Raw genomic sequence first — 17,706 nt, 5'->3', positions numbered from 1 at the left:
CTTTGCGATGTCTGCAGGGACGAGCAGAATGTGTTAGACAAAAAGAGGAGAGAGGAAAAAACAAACTTCCTACTATTACCCTTGCCCTGAGGACGCGCCGAGCTCAGGCCTACATTCACTAAAGCGTCCTCGCTTATGAGGCCGCTTAGGAGGATACCGTCCCCGAGGCTGCGAATGTCGTCGAGGATCCCCTGCTCGCGCGCAGTAAGCTTGGGAATTTTATTGGCACTCCTAAGTCGGCTCGGCCTCCACCTAGGGTCAAACCCCCATGTTCGCTCCGAGCCCAAAAAGAAGAATTTCTTCTTCCAGTCATAGATGGACGACGGAGCGCCCTGGAAGAGTGGCCGACCCGCCCGAAGGGCGATGTAGAGCCACTCCCCGTCTTCCGGATTCGACTTTAACATAAAAAGTCGCCGGAAGACGTTCACAGAGGACGGGATCCCGTACGCCAGACATAGCGACAGGAACCCGATGATGGTCCTCCATGCGTTTGGAGCGAGCTGCGCCGGGACTAACTGGTACTCCACGAGCAGCTCGTTCACAAACCCATGAAGCGGGAACCGTAGGCCGGCCCAGAGTGCCTCCAAATACACTCCGATCCGGCCTACCGGGGGATTCATAACACGGTCCCCCAACCCGGCGGGTTCCAAACGGAACCCGTGCAGAGGAAAAAACCACTCCTCGACCATCTCAACCTCTACCTCGCTCATGACGGACGCAATGTCATTCGGACCAGAACCCATCGGAAAGGAGAGGAAGAAGGGAGACTCCGGACAAAAAAGAAAAAAAGAAGGGAACCTGTCAGAAGTTCGCCGGAAATCGGTTACTCCAGACTGAGAAGAAAGTAGGAAGAAGAAGAAAGGAGGCAGGAGGTGGCCCAAGGAAGACTTATATATACACCCCTCCAACGGCCCGGATCCGCGGGACGGAGCGCTGCTCACCGACCAGATCATGACACGTGTCAATCCTAGTAATTAAGATGCCGCATTCAACCCGAACCGGCACCTCGAGTACGGGAGCGTCGCGTCGGATCGTATGGTCTCGTCTTGAGCCCACGACGCGAGGACGCTTCGAAAAGCGAAAAGGGGCTGACAAAGCGACTGCCCATTATTAGCGCCTTAGAACGCGCGGAAATTCGAAAATCCCCCTAAGCTACATTAACACGGCCAAAACTACTTTCCGCGCTCGAACTCCCGAGTAGCTCGAGCTCGGAAGTCAGGGAGTAGTGTTGGGGGAAAAGTGTTGCCGCATCCTCGGCCGAGCCCGTTCCGCCGAGCAGGGGCCGGCCGAGCAGGCTGAGGGCCGGCCAAGCAAGCCCCTGCGCGGGAACCGGCCGAGCGCATTCCTCCAAGCAGGAGCCAGCCGAGCGCATTCCTCCGAGGAGGAGCCAGCCGAGCGGACCCCCTGGGCGGGGTCCGACCTAGCAATACTTAGTCTGGCCAACCCAAGAACGCCCAAACCATATCCTGAGACCACGTCCTCCCGCAGCTTAGTCGGGAGATTACGTGTTGACTTCACCAACAGCCGACGTATATGAGTCGTGCAGACTCCCGGTTTACTCAACAATCAAAGCGCATGGCGTTCGCAGGCCCTCAGCTTACTCAACAATTAAGGCGTATGGCTTCCATCGCTTACGGACACCAAGCCTTTCACGGCAAACTCACATGCCCATAAATGACGGCATGGCTCCATGACGACTTGGGCTCCGGCCTAATCTCCTGCGATGATGGCATTGACCTACATGATCGGGCATTAAAAGATTGATCGTACGACAGACTCTGTCACATCACAGGTGAACTAGCTCTCCCTATAAAAGGAGTATTTCTCCACTCAAGGAGGGGCTCTCTCTCTCTCTCTCGGTCCATTTTTCCCACATATTGCCCCTGTGCTGACAAAAGCATCGGAGGGCCGGCGCCGGAGAGCCCGGCACCGGCTTCTTGCAGGTCTCCAGGAAGACGCCACCCGCCGACGGACCGTCACTCGCCACTCAGGCGGCGGAGCCTCCCCCTTCCGGCCGACAGTCGCCCCTGGGTCCAATTTCCAGCAACAATAAGAGTAAGACCCTGGCGTGGATGCCATTCCTTGGGCCAACATGATCAGTCCAGGGATGAAGCAGCCTACATGGCCAGGTTGTAGGTCTTTGCGGGTGTTGTGATTACCTGAAGGGAGAAAAAAAGGTGGATAATGCTCTGTTGTAAATTGTAGGGTTACACATGCAGGATGTAGTCCTATTTTATGCTTTTAATTGGGTTAAAGTGATTCTTGCAAAAGAATAATCACCTATGTATTGTTTCTTTAAAAAATAATAAATTAATTCTTTTTACAAAACAATACATATGTAAGAATTTATGGACAATTTTGTTCTTGGTTCTAACTTTGAGATGAATGATATATATTTACTGAATATCTGATACTCTATACAACATATACTTTAAATATTCGATATATAATGTTTAGGCTGTCTTCTTGGTCCTAGAATTAGACCTACAAATCTTTAAATAATTTTCATGCTGGAAAAAACTTTTTCTTTGCAAAATCGATTATTAAATATCTCATTCGAGACATTTGTACTACATGCTATCACTATGCTAGAGATAGAAAGCATTTTAGCTATCTTTACTTATATTGAAAATAACCTTAGGCTTTGTTTGTTGTGATCTTACCGAGTAGGTTTTTGAGGTTATACTTTTTTGTTATATTCTAACATTTGTCTAAAAATAGCAAACATACTACCAACAACCGTAGGCTCCATTTGATTACATGGTAGTTTCATTGAAACAACTTATTTCTTGTTTGTTTAAGTTATGTTATTTCATGGATAAAACTTGGATAAGTTTGAATTTTCTATACTAAAAAATCAGCACTTATAGATTTTTATCAACTAAAACAATACTATAGAATAAAATAGTGGTCGTTTTAGCATAACGATAGTTGTTATATAACATGAATAAAAGCAGCTAATTAGATTACCATCCATTTATCTAATTTTTTTTATAAATCCAAAACTTTTATCAATTATTGCTCAAAAAAAATTGGCACATGAGAAAATAACGATTTTATTAAATAATTTAATATTTTAGAAAATAATACTTTTATTTAGCGGTATTATTATTCATTATTTTCTATTATAATACTGTTCCAATGATCATAATATTAGTTATTATTCTTATATTAATTTCTTTTGAAATATCGAATACTAGTTATAATGATTATTGTAAATATTTAATACGATGTTAATAGATAATGGCACCTTTTGGAAGGAATGAAACTTTCTGCGTCTTCATAAACCCCCCAAAAAGGCGAAACCGGGGCAGACTGGGGTTATATCTTTACGCATTGGAAAGCCGTAGTGGGAAGGAACCCTCGTCTGTCGCTCTCCAACGTAACCCCTATTCCTTTGCCCATCCTCCCAAAAACGAAAGCAAAGGAGACGAGAGCTGGATCGGAGAGATACGAATCGAAACCCTAATCTCTTTGGAGTAGTGAGGAACGAACGAATGAATGAAAGATGCCTCTAATCTTGTACCAAAAAAAAAAAGATGCCTCTATTCGCCTCTTCCTCGTCGGCTTCGTGCTAGCGGCCGTGCTCTTGGTTCTTCCCTCTCCGCCGGTGGGCTCTCCTCCTCGTCCGCCTCCGCCGCCGCTGCCGCTGCCGCTTGACAACGATAGGAACGTTCTCCCTGGCCGTTTGATCACGAACGCCAGCGGAAACCTCGGGATCCTGGAAGTCTCCGCTGCCGCCCCCATGTCCAAGGCTCGGGTCTACGCCGACGTCAACGTCCACCGCCCGAAGGAGTACTGGGACTACGAGTCTCTCACCGTTCAGTGGGGGTAAGAGAGCATCGGAACCCTAATTTTGCTCTAGTCCTCATTTTTCGCCGTTTCTTTCTTGGTTCTTGTGGCTCTAATTCATGCTTGACGGATCTAATACTGAGAATTGTTATTTATGAAGTTTTATCTTTTGAATTTATTTTTAGCTCTATCTTGTAGCGAGTGCTGATTTTTCTGGTTTTTTATTGATCTAAGATACATCAGCTGAAATTGTAACTCTATGCTTTTTGTATGTTTGTTGATATGTATGTTGGTTTCTGATAACATTTAATGGATTGACATAAGTTTCTTTTCTTTCTGGAAAACAATGAGATTTAAATAATCCAGTTTCTTGATTTGGTGAGTATTGGCTGCTTTGTAGTACACATGTTTTAGCGACTAATTCTGTTTATATGGTCTCTGAATTCCTGGATAGCAAAGTTGACTTGTGGAGCAAGCAGTTTCTTGTCGTAACATTTGTTTGGCAGCCACTGAGCTTGTGCTTTAGAATTTTTCAACCTCTTTGAACTAATAAGCAATATCTTGCATCGTTTGATGTTCTTCATCTTGCATCATTTTCTGGTACATTCAATTCAAATAGTCTGGATGGTAATAGCTTTTTTTTTTTAAAGAAGTTTTTGGGTCAATTTGAGGTCAAATGTGAAAGAATCAAGACTTATTAAAAGACGGGCAATCTAATGAGTGGACATGAAGCTTAGAGGATAAGTTGTATGCTGTATGAATTTTCTGGAAATCAGAAGGACTGAAGTACAAACTTCCAAAAGGAGTAAAAAAGACCATAGACTATGCTTTGGCTATTTCGTCAAAACAAAGTAAAGAGGGCTAATTAATTATATTGAATCTCTCTAGTTTGGAGTTTTTTGGACCTACACAATGATGCTAAAAAAATGATAGAAAAGCTTGAAGAAAATTTTAAAAAAACATAATTGCAGAGGAGGCCAAAAGATGATCACTTACAAATGCCATGCCTAGAGAGGGTTTTGGATCTCAAAAAGTGCTTTAATGAGAAAAAAGTAGAACGTGTTTTGAAGCTGGAAAGTAATCTATCTTCTCCCTTAATAGTTTATCATATACCTTCTGCTGTAGAGTGTACTTTCAGAGCCACTTACTCTGAGCCCTTTGTCTGTGTAATAAAGCGTGATCTCTAATTTGCACTTCATAAAAGATAATTTACATTTCCTTCCACATCACTAGTTGAATTCATGCTTTAACCTCCTTTGCCTGATAAGGGCTCTTAAGCTAGTCCACGTTCTTGCTTTTATTCCCTGGACATGATAATTTGGAAATGTGGTTCAAGATGTTTCGAAAAGCGACGATCCGAATACTATGACTCTTTGCTCATAGTAATGCAGCTCTGAATGCTGAACCCTTATACTCTTTTTAGAGTTTGTTACTCAACAATTTACTACTTCAATGGATAGTTAGGTTACTATTCATGCAGCAGTAGTTGTATTCCCTACACTAGTGTAACATTGTCACTTCCATTGATCAACTTTATTACTACCTTTTTTCTGAATATAGATGTAGAATTCCGTAGAAACTTGCTATAGAATCCCTTTAGGTCGATATTTATCAAAGCTCCCTTCTTATCTTATCATAAGTCTTCGAAAGTGGCTTTTATGACTATGGCTTTAGCCCCACCATAGTTATAAAGACATATTCGATCTAGATAATATTGCCTTTTCAAATCAAATTATGATGCATCAAAGTTTGGGAACTTCTAGTATAAGTTATCATGTTAATGTAATTTAAACTACTTCAAATTCTTCTCCAGGCAAATTTGGGAAGGGGCTGGGCCTGATTTGAAATTTTAAAAATCGGTTGGTAGAAAGGAGAGCTCGTGTGATGATTATGTTGTTTAAGCGCATAAGTATGAAGCACTTTACCAATTCTCTCCTTAACTTTAAGAGGGTAAAAAAGGCAAGATTTCATATATTGAACAGAATCAAGGTATGTCGTCTTGGTACCGGGCTTCGTATCGAGGCCATCTTATTGCTATGTTGGTACGCCTAGTACGGGGCTGGTTCGGCATATAGATTGTCGGTATGCCCCCTATTTTTGTACTAGGCGTACCGGTACAGTACACTGCGCTCTATACCATCCGTTTCGGTACAGTATGGCATATCTTTAACTGAATTCATCTTTAATGTACCAATTATAAATGACATGATTTGACACTGGTCATGTAATCATTATGCTTTTCTCAAGATGCCACTTCGAGCAATATTATACAATACAAAAGCATATTTTCATGCTAGAACAAGTAGAGCGTGCTGCAGAAAATTCCTTTTGATACCAGTCACATAAAAAAAGAGTGAAAGTAGTTTTCCTGCTGAGGACATTGAATGTGTTGAAGTGCCTCAAACACAAGTATAATATTAAGGAAAACCTAGATGGAAGTTGAACTGAGGAATGGGGATCGCTAAAGAACACCTTAGCAAGTTGAAATGAACATTCGTGACTCCAATGAGGAGAAATATGATCTTAGTTTAAGCTAGTTTGCAAACAATCTGTCTTACCTTCTTGAGGTTATGCAACTCAAAGGCACCAACGAATGGAGAGATCATTAGAGCATTAACATTTATTATTTCTCGAGCTGTGAGAATACTATTGTTCCTGTAAAGTTCTTTTCTTGAAGATTTGTTGAGGAAGTTGTGACGTGACTATTGGTGAGAAGTTCTGATGAGATCTTTATCTATTGACTTGACAGAGTTAGTATCTCTAAAGCAATTTCTGTACTCATTGACTAAAGTAAGAGACAGCACATGGAAGCTTCAGTTTTTTAAGAATTTTGTCTGCATTTGTTTGTAAATTTGCCCCCTTTTTTTAATTTTAGCCTTTTAATCTGTTTACCTTTCTAACCGCCAGAAGATGGCATCACAGATAACAGCTGTGGCTTTCTCAACAAATGGAGTAAAGGAAAACTAATATGGCACAATGCTGCAAGATATTAGTCAAATGATTCCTTTTACTACTACTGGTAAAAGGTCATAATAACATTTGACAAATTATTCAATGTTCTTTTCATTCAGTGATCAGGATGATTACGAGGTCGTTCGGAAGGTTGGAAGAGGGAAATACAGCGAAGTCTTTGAGGGCATAAATGTGTCCAATAATGAACGTTGTGTAATCAAGATACTCAAGCCTGTCAAGAAGAAGAAGGTACTGATAAATGATAAATTTTGAGTTCCAGCAAACCTATCATATTTCTGTCCATTCCTATTTTCACTGTTTTATTTTGATTAACTATGAGAAATATATTAGTTGTAAGGGCTGGATTATAATTTGTATGACATGGATGGTGATATTGACTACTGACTAAGGAAGCACGGACACGGGTATGGGATATGAACATGATATGATTTGGATACAAAGATATGGCAAACCTTGAAAACATAGGACGTGATACGGCTAGGACATGTCAATAAGAATATTGTATTTATTCATTCAACATGCATACATAAACAAGGATATATACTTCTGTATGTTTATAAAAAATATTCCTAAAGCATACTAGGCTATCAAAATAATGCAGTCCATATTTCACATGATATTATCAACTTTTACTAGCTCATCATTAAGTCATCATTCAAATCTGACCCCGATCCATACTTCATATTTAAAAATTAACATCATAGACTATAGAGTTGACCATTCACCTGTAAAAGATTAACATCAATAAAAGAGAGAACACCCTTCCTCTCATTTTTGTAGGTATTGGGGGAGCATCTTGAGTGCATCTTAAAAGTATCTAGAGTTTTTTTTTTAATTTAAAATAAATACAATATTTTACACAAGTATGGATACATATTTGGGAAGTATCCGATGAGTATCAGTATCTGATACCTATTCAATATGGACACAGTATCTGATTTGAAGTATCTCTGCTTCCTCCATATTGTAGAGTCAAATACTCAATGAGTAGAACTTAGCATCAATGGCAAATTATGATAAGAAAACAAAGTCATATATATTATTCTTTCAAATTGAGTAACTAAATGAGAAGCCATGCTATATCAACATGATTTTAATACAATATAAGATTTAGCTAAATGTTGGAGAAGTATGGAATGTATGTGTATAAAGTATAATGGTTTTGATAATCGAATAAATTGACAACTTATTATATGGGCTAGGAGTAATCATTCTTTCTCCCAAATTAAGGGTCACTAGGATTCAAAAACCTTCTCTTTATAGGATTCTATGTCATATTCATTAGAATAGGCTTTTTCTTGGTGCTGCATCCTTATAGTCGTGCTGTGTCAACCTGCCCCTTGTTCTGCTTTTACCCACTTAGATGAGAAGATCTGGATTATAGGAATGTTATAACCAGTTGATTGGATGGTTAATTGCTATGAATATGTTGATTGCATCTTATTTCACTTTGCTTAAATTCTGATACTTTTATATGTGAATTAGATGCCTTTGAATGTGCCAGAAAAGTTGCAACTTAGTGAGGAAATTACAAGGGAGAAGACCATTTATTTATTGCAACTCTCTTTCCTCTTATGTACCTTGGATGTGCGACTGCAACGGTCATAGTATTTGCTGTCATGAACCAATTTCCACACAAAAGACCCCTCAGTCTATGTTTTGCCCATTTGGATGCAGAAAATATTCAGTGTAGTTAACAGAAGTGTCGAGATTCTTTTTACCAACAAGCAAGAGTCTAAAATTGATTCAAACTAGGTCCATTGGATATAGCAAATCTGCCATCTTGTTCAACCTCATAGGAACATGGTAATCGAATCCCCCCATCCCCACCCCCCGTTCTTTCCTTTTTGTGTCTTGGTAGGTTTTGCAGTGGGGGAGGGGCTCAAATCCATAAATCAAAGCTGGTGTAAAACTTGTGCAATGAACAGCAAGTTAACTATTTGGTATCTCTTTTTATTTTTTTGGCTGAGGAAGGACATTTCTAGCCATTTTGGAAGACTACAACCTTTTTCTATATACCTTCAGCGAATTTTCCTTCTTTGTTCAGGTCGTATTTGTGCTTTTATGTGTAGGATTATAAGTGAAAAAGGTCACTATCAATCTTTCTATATGGGAACTGGAAAGCAAGGATCAATGGAGTTTGCTAATATTGATTAGTATATCACATTAAACAAACACATAAATTGTCCCTCTGGTTCTCATCACCTACTGGTCGGGCCGGGGCTCGCGCTCTTTCTTTCTGTGTGGGACGATGCCGGGGAATGCGTCGAGGCGGCGAACAACAACAACACAACTACATTTTCTTTTTCCCTCCATGAGATGAGCCCAGTGCATTGGACCGATGGATAAGAGAACTGAGCTGGCCAAAAAAGCGCTTGGGCGCTCTACATACGATGTAGACTCCATCAGATACATATCGATTTCTTTCTGATGGATCCAGAATAGATAGATATCTTGTCTCATCAATAGATAGAAATAGGGGATTTCCCCTATTTTTGAAAGATTCCCTCTTCTCTATCCATTCCTACTCTTCGATCTATCAGAACATATCAGGCCATCTTGTCAACTCAACTTTCCTTGAGCAACTAGCTAGTCAGTAGGAGTCTTCTTCAGCCTTTGTGGGAGTTGCTGGGGGACAGGAGAGCCAGTGGGATAAAGCTTTTTCTTCTCCTCCATCCTTTCGATAAGGTCAATCAGGAAAGGGCAATCCATGTTCAACCCAAGGTGATCATTTTGAGAGCTCAACTTGTCACTAATTTCAAATTTTCAAAGGAACAACTCTTACCCCATCCTATCATTATCTAGTTTTGGTAGAACATAGTGGTTCCTGAAATGAAACAGGACATAGTATAGGCCTAAGGCCAGGTCAATATATCAATCAAAACCAAATTCAAATACCTTGGAAAAGTGAACATTTCAGGTAAGATAGGAGTTGATGGCCTCGTGCTACTACAAGTATGCTTTTTTTTTTCTTTTCCTATAAATTTTGAGTAGTGTTGGTATTATGTAAGCTAGCTTGCTGATTGGCAAGTTTGGAAAATCTTTTATATGTACCTGTGGAGGATCTATAGCAAAGATAAAAAGCAGGAGAGGTTTTAGAACTTTGCAGTTGTTATCAAAAGTTAGATTTGATATCTAAAATATTTGTGATGTTTGTAGGCTAGATTATGTTATTGTAAGTCTTATATTCTGTGCAATTTACTATAAAAATCTGATCATTACTGGGAATCTCAGACGACAACCTACCAAAATGAACTTCACCCTTTAGAAACCCATTATGTCATGGCATTGTTCTGATGGGTCAGCATATCCTTTGTTTAGTTGGCTTGATTTATATACTTCTGCAAAACCATGTAAGTAGCCAAAAAGAAAATGGCCATGACTCAGTTATGTTCCGGACAAGCCAGGGTTCTGAGAGGGGCGAATTGGGGACAGACTAAATCTTTAGCTTTTTTTAACACATGGTGGCTGCCCCAGGACACGAACCTATACCAATGCACTTGTCAGTCCAAGCCTTTACCATTGCTCCAAGCAATGGGCCCCCGTGTAAGGAGCCAAAGGTAACAAAACTAATTAATCAATGAAGACCTTATCCAGTGATTGCAGATCATTCAAATACATCTCCTGTATTCTTGAATATAGCTTAAATGAATTTTCTTAAGCGGTGCTCACATTGGTCAAAACCAATGCACTTGTGATACCTTATGATGTTGACCTGGTTCATTTCATATCTCGAAGGCATAAAATACTGAAAATGACTCTTCACTGCATAGGAGACACAGGATCTCTTCCATTGCCTAGTCATCCTTCTTTTTCTAAAGAAAATCTAGAGCTATCAACTCCAACTAATGAAATTGAAAGTAAATCATATTTTAGTAAAATGTGCTGTTTATTGTTGAGAAGCGGCCATATAACAAACAATTTAGACTGGTCTATAAGTTGAGCATGTTTAGATGACTGGTTTGTAATAATTATATTCCTGATTTGTCAACCAGTGGTTTGTTTGCCTTGCTTTTCATTCCTCTTGAATTAAATTAGTATCTTTTAAGATTACTAGCTATCCTTGTTCCAAAATAATGAAGAATTTTTGGCTATTTTACATCTTAGTTGCATTGACTTATCATTTTGCAGTTATGGCACATGTATAATCTCTATATTGCTACTTTTGCAGATACAGAGGGAGATTAAAATACTTCAGAACCTTTGTGGGGGTCCAAATATTGTCAAGCTGCTTGACATTGTCAGAGATCGGCACTCAAAAACTCCTAGCTTGATATTTGAATATGTAAACAGCACAGATTTTAAAGTGTTGTACCCCACACTGACTGATTATGACATCCGCTACTACATTTATGAGCTTCTCAAGGTTTTTCCTGGTCCACTTCTCTGCATCTTTTCCTTAGTATCTTGCTTATGCAGATCACGTTCATCTGTTTGAATCTGTGCTAAAATGTAACCGAGAATTTGAAAATTCATAACATGCAACATGAAACTATTATTACTGATACATAAGTACTTTTATGTATATCCTTAGCTGCAATTGTAACTGCAATTGCGATGTCACTCTATATGATCTGGAGGTCAATTTGCTGTCTCCATTTTGATATGGTTCTGATTCCTTCAACATGAATGCCAGGACTACTTTGTTTTCCATCAAAAAGTATTGCCCACATGCAAAGTATTGACTTGTCAGCATGAATTCCTAAAAGAATTTTAACATTGGTGCTCTTTCCTTTTCGTCTACCATATCATCTAGAGTCTACTTAACATGAAATGGTTTGCGGTTATTTTTGCTTCTACCGTCAGTGTAGTTAACTTTTCCATTTGATCACTCAGAATTTATGCCTCAAGCATGTATAAGCGATTTTAACTGGCATATCATCACTATTTGTTGGCTGCAGTAATAATTTTATTTTCATTTATTTAAAATAAATATTAAAATGATCATAAAATTTGTAAATTGCTAGATGTCACCTTGGTGCTCTTCTGTGGTCACAGGCACTAGATTACTGGCCATTCTCAAGGAATTATGCATCGAGATGTCAAGCCTCACAATGTCATGATTGATCATGAGCTTCGAAAACTCCGTTTGATAGACTGGGGACTGCTGAGTTTTACCATCCTGGCAAGGAATACAATGTTCGTGTTGCTTCAAGGTTAATGTGGATTTTGATTTGTTTTTCCTCCAACCCACAGTTTGATGCTGCTTATGCTTCATGCTGTGATGGCTATAGCTTCTGTTATTTCATAATTGCATAACCTCTCAATGCTATATTCCATAAGGACTTTTACCAGCAATTCCAGTATTGACATTACTTTGTTTGATAAATTAATACGTAGTTAACAATTCATCAGCCTCATTATTGTTGTTGTTGTTATTGTTGTTGTTGTTCGTCGTCATAATAATCATCATCATTGGTGGATGCAAAAAAGGTATCAGAGAGCATGTCCTTACGAGAAAGATAGCCTTCGAGTTACTTGTATCTATATATTAACAGCATGTTTTATAATAATGAGAATATATGGTATTCTTTAGTTCCTATTTTGGTGGCTTAGGTGAATGCTAGTAAATAAGCATATGCAATAAACATCTTATGCATTAGATCCAGATCCAGCACTGACATTGTACTACCAGTTGAAGCAGAGGCTAAAGTGTAAACTCATTTATTTTTTCTCGTTCCTTCCATTCCTTACTCTCTGTTTCCTTTTGACACCCTAACCATTGCTTTTGAAACCTAACCATTCCCTTCCATTCCCTGTCTAATCATGCTCAGCTTCCTTAGAGCCCATAACTCTCCCCCTTCCTCCTCCGCGAGGCCCTAACAAATCTTACTCCCAAACCCCCTCTTCTCAAGCCCACCAGCATGGTCCTTACTGCTGCCACAACTATCCTCCTTCCCAGCCTCAAAATCTCTTCCCTTATTGTCATCTCTTCTTTCCCTCTCCATCCACTATCGTCCAGTCTGAGAATGTGTCTTCATCATTGTCCGAACTTTCGGAAACCCAAATGAGCTTGAGTAAGCTGGACTCAAGCCTCAGCAGATGTCTGTTTGATCCCATTTTATTTGTCTTCTTCCTCTTTACCTACTTTCCTTAGGCAATGTTGTTAAGATTGGGATACAATGTTGTTAAGATTGGGATCATGGATTGGCTTGCAGATTGTTAGATTTTTTCTGATTTTCTTTCTCTTTTTTTGGAAATATATAATTTGAAATATGAGACATATATAGAGTAGATGAATGGAGAACAGAGGAGGCATACATATTAGAATTCTACTTTCTACCAACATACGCCCATATGCGGCATGCCTGATGAAGCAAGTGTTATGTTCACTTATTCAAGATATTTGTATAATACCTGTCAATTCAATTATCCTTGTACTTCTAACTCCACAAACTCCATAGAAAGATTGCGAATTCTACTACTCAAGACGTAACCAGTGTGATAAGTAGTTTAAAACTCCCATGATTAAAAAACTGAGTAGATAATCAAGTTGGATCTAATGGCCAAGGGACAATATAGTTCATAATACAAATCTAGATCCTACGTTCCTAAATGACCCTGATCTAGAGATGAGACCTAGATCGTTTAGGGACATTTTGATCAGGATCGTAAGATCATACCATGAATTGTAAGATTTTAACAACAACGTCCTAGAGCACCATGCAAAAGAAAAGTGAAAGTTGCTGATGCCGCAGGGAATATTTTAGACTTTTTTTATTGCAAAAATGTCCCTATGAAGTATGAACACGCCATCTAGCTAAAGACAGATAACCAAAAAAGTTACTGGGGCAATTGAAGCAACTAATGCAGGACAAATCAGCTAAGATGCCCAGACGAAAGCACCCAAGCACATGACAACCATCAAGGACTCCAGAGAACAAAGACCAAATTTGGAATAAAAGATGTTATTAAACGAATCACAAAGTTGGTAAATATCATTAGAAAATGCTCTTCCATCACATATTAGTTGTGGTCAAGCCAACTTGCATTTCTGATCTTTTAGAGTTTATTGGATTTGTTTTGTTCTTTTGAGTTATGCCTAATTAGTTTGGGTTAATTTGGGGTGTCAATCAAGGTCTAGGAATCACTTATTTCAAGTAGGGTTTTAGGTAATACTCTGTAATATGTCCACTGATCCAGGTGACTACTTTTGTTTTCTTATAATTAGCTGTTTTGGTGGATTCTACATTCCTCCTTCTCCCCCTTCTTTCTCCTGCATTCCTTTTTATTCTCTATCATTGAGTTAATGCTGCGTTTCTTGGTGACCCAGATATTTCAAGGGACCTGAACCCTTGTTGATTTACAAGATTATGACTACGCCTTGGACATGTGGAGCCTTGGATGCATGTTTGCTGGAATGGTATGTGTCTTGTCTTATTGAAGTTTAAAATTCAATTTTCTTGCAATGCTTAATTTATTTTTATTGCCATTATAGATTTATAGTTGTTCTTCATTGCTCATTGGTGATTTTCCTATTACCTTTTTATTATGAACTTATATTATCAGCGGTTGACTGCAGATTTTTCGCAAGGAACCCTTCTTTTATGGCCATGACAACCACGATCAGCTTGTCAAGATTGCTAAGGTAATATAATCCTGAAGTTGCTGCTTGTTTCAGTGGGATGATTAGCTGAAATGCCCTCTGAATTATTACCTGTTTGCTTTTATGTACTATCATGCTTTAGACATTCATATCATTGATTTCTCAATTGCTTGCTTACCAATTAAAGTATGATGGGAAATATGCCTAGCTTTTAATAGCTGATGATCATTTATATTGATTAACTTCTTTTTTTTTAATTCCTATTTTAACTTTGTTAAAACATGAGTGTGGTTAAATGGAACTACGAAGGGTTTATTTCATTTGGTGCCTATTCTGTTGTAGGATTAGCAACTGGAGTCTAATCTGTTGGTTCTATACCCATAGTTCCATGGAGTTCGTTGACATAGATGTATCAAAATTTGAGGCCTTGGTATTTAGAAAACTTTGCTGTCCAGAAAAAATAAAGAATAGGAAGCATAAAGGATGCTGCTTTAGAGAAATTGTTAACAATGTCATATACTACTACAGATTTATTACTTTCTTCTACGAATTATTTTTCTTTTCTAAATAGATTCATTCTAAATGGGTCTATCTAAATGGAAATATCCCTAGGATGCTGCATCTGTAGGGAACAAGCATGACTTTTAATGTTGCCTGATGCTTTCCCCCCCAGGTTCTTGGAACAGATGAATTAAATGCTTATTTGAACAAATATCGCTTAGAGCTTGACCCACAACTTGAAGCTCTTGTTGGCAGGTATATCTCATGTTCTTTTTTCTTACATCATTTACATAAACAAGTTTTTGAGTTAAATAATTGTTTTTAAGTTTAAATGCAAAGTGGTCCGTAATATTTTGGCAAAGGTTAAAGTCTTGTCTGCACATTATTCAACCTTACTTTCCATTCTGCAGGCACAGCAGAAAACCTTGGTCTAAATTTATTAATGCAGACAACCAGCATCTAGTTTCTCCGGAGGTTCTCTATTAGCACTTTTACTTCTTATCATAAAAATTTTCTTTCATGACATTTTGGATGCATGCTGTGCAGGCAATTGATTTTCTTGATAAGCTTCTTCGCTATGATCACCTGGATAGGCTTGCAGCCCGGGAAGCTATGGTAATTCAACTTTTTCTCTTACATGTGGTTATGCCATTTTATTTTTTGCAGTTTGAAACTTAGTTGTATTTCGCTTGTTGTTATGCTATTTTACTCGTAATTTAGTATTTAGTTACATATTGATTTTGTGAACATTTGTCATGGACAATCCATATAGACAGCTTATCTCTTTTTATATCTCGCAGGGCATTTTATTTGACATACTAATTGCTCGTTGACTCATTAAATAGTTAAGCAATTCTATCTGTAACCCCTGTCAGTATTCTATGACTGCTATATTCTTTATGAAGTGTCTATAAGTTCATGAAAACAAAGATATGCCTAATTTTGATTTGGAAGATAAGTAGGTGGGACTATACATGTAATTAGCAAGAGTTTAAGCTGTTATGATTTGACTTATGAGTGAAATCTGGTGGGAGCCTGGGAGGTATGTTAGTCACTTCTGAGAAATTTGATAGATAAGGTTGTTCGGTTAGTATTGCTCCTGGTCTCTTGGACCAATTTACCTGCAGACCTGAAGACTTATTCAATTTAAGAATTTGATTTATTTGTTTTCATTTAATTTAAGAATATGATTTATTGGTTCCCTATCTAACATTTATCTACTGATTATGGTATGTTCAAACAAGCATTAGATGGGTTGTGTCTCAGGGTCAAATCAGATGCATTCTTTTTATTGCCCAGATGGATCAAACTTGAGGTCCATCGACATAAATGATTAACATGAATAAATGGATCACGGTATTTTGCATGATTCATGCCATGCTGGCTACGTGGATGTGGGATGAGTTTTCCTTTTGAGGGTGATGATAGGAGCCATTGCTTGGTGCAAAGGTAAAAAGCTTGGGCTGACAAGAACAATGGCATAGGTTCAATTCTTGGGGCAACCACTTTGTACAAAAAGTTGCCAAAGTTAGTTCCATCCCATTTTGTCCCTCTTAGGATCCTGGATTGTCAGGATCATAATTAGGCAATAACCCTTTAATGACCCTTTTGAGGGTGCTAATGGGGTGATATTAGCCCTCGCTCATATGCCAAGGCACTTTCACGGCCTTACACAGTTTTATTTGAATATGTGATTCATTTGATGTCAAGAGTGCCTTAATGGACAAACAAGTGCAATAGCTCAAGTTGCCTGTAAATGGCCATGCAACGAAGTTCTGTTGAAGCAGGCCCTAAAGAATTAGGGAAATTAATAGCATAGGTATATTTTGCAATCTCATTCATAATCGCAATGGACTTGTCTTGCTATGTTTGTTGAGTCTCATCAAATAACAAATGTTGTAATTTATCTAAGTTCTTGTATGATTTTGTTTTTATGTCCTAATCTTGTTTTCTTTTCCTTTTTTTCTTTATGATTGCAGGCACATCCATATTTCCTTCAAGTGAGAGCTGCAGAAAAATAGCAGGCCTCGCACACAGTAATGTTGGCTCTTGGAAGTTGGGATTGACGTATGTTGTGAATTATGCAATGTATGTCCATTGATCGGGGTACTTGGTTTTATACAAGTTTGCTGCCTTGTAGTGCTAATCAAACAACAGTGGACAGTTGTGTATACTGTACCCCTTTCTGAGCAATATTTGCGTGCATGAATGTTTAACTGTGTCCTTGGTCCCGATTCGATTCTTTCCTGAATAGTTTTAGAACATGTAGATGTTTGTGCAAGCACAAGATCCTTCTATTATGGCTGTTTAAATTTTGATCAAGGTCATCTAGCATGAGGTCAAATTGGCATTTGTCTGTTCTTGTGGAGCTAAAATTCGCGAAGGCGTGGACCTCTTGTTGGTTTGCTTGGAGATAAATTGGCTTTGTTATGTTTCCCTATAACATTTTGCTCAAGAGATGATAATTTTAAACTCAACTCTTTATACAAAACCCAACCTGGTGCCATGCTTGATGTATCTTCTTTTGATGCCAATTATTATTGGCTAAGACGGGTGTTTAACATTATTCTAGCATAAACACATCCAAAGTTGTCCGGAGTGCTATAAGTCTCGAAGAGCAATCAAGCATCATATCAGTCCAAAGCACCCCATCAAATTGGTCAGGCATGAATGAACCTATCTAACCTACAACTTCATTCATCTTCCAAGAGATGTATCTTGCTGCAAGAGGAATGCATCCTTCTATCAAACTCCAAATATTTTTGAAGCAGAGGTGAATATTTCTTAGACCACCCTAGATCCAGCCAATTATTATAGAATTGCCCTAATCAGAATGAAAAAAGCTCTCTAAATGCTAAAGCCAACCCAAGTGACCCTTCGCTCCTCTCTTAGAA

General features: G+C 38.7%; 1 protein-coding gene across 1 annotated transcript; it reads left to right on the top strand.

Moving 5' to 3' along the window:
- Positions 1–3,302: 3,302 nt before the first annotated feature.
- On the top strand, positions 3,303–17,046 carry LOC103700812 (casein kinase II subunit alpha-2). Its single transcript, XM_039123410.1, is given in 14 exon segments — positions 3,303–3,831; positions 6,864–6,993; positions 10,937–11,131; positions 11,764–11,778; positions 11,780–11,867; positions 11,870–11,921; positions 14,039–14,055; positions 14,058–14,128; positions 14,288–14,353; positions 14,985–15,067; positions 15,223–15,286; positions 15,359–15,427; positions 16,792–16,827; positions 16,829–17,046. Coding segments are annotated over 14 exon segments (1,233 nt in total). The 5' UTR covers positions 3,303–3,508; the 3' UTR covers positions 16,853–17,046.
- Positions 17,047–17,706: the final 660 nt, after the last annotated feature.

The sequence above is a fragment of the Phoenix dactylifera genome, unplaced genomic scaffold (genome assembly GCF_009389715.1).
Source record: "Phoenix dactylifera cultivar Barhee BC4 unplaced genomic scaffold, palm_55x_up_171113_PBpolish2nd_filt_p 002558F, whole genome shotgun sequence".
Lineage (NCBI taxonomy): Eukaryota > Viridiplantae > Streptophyta > Magnoliopsida > Arecales > Arecaceae > Phoenix > Phoenix dactylifera.
Note: the sequence above shows the minus strand (reverse complement) of the source record. Positions and strands in the feature narration are given on the sequence as shown.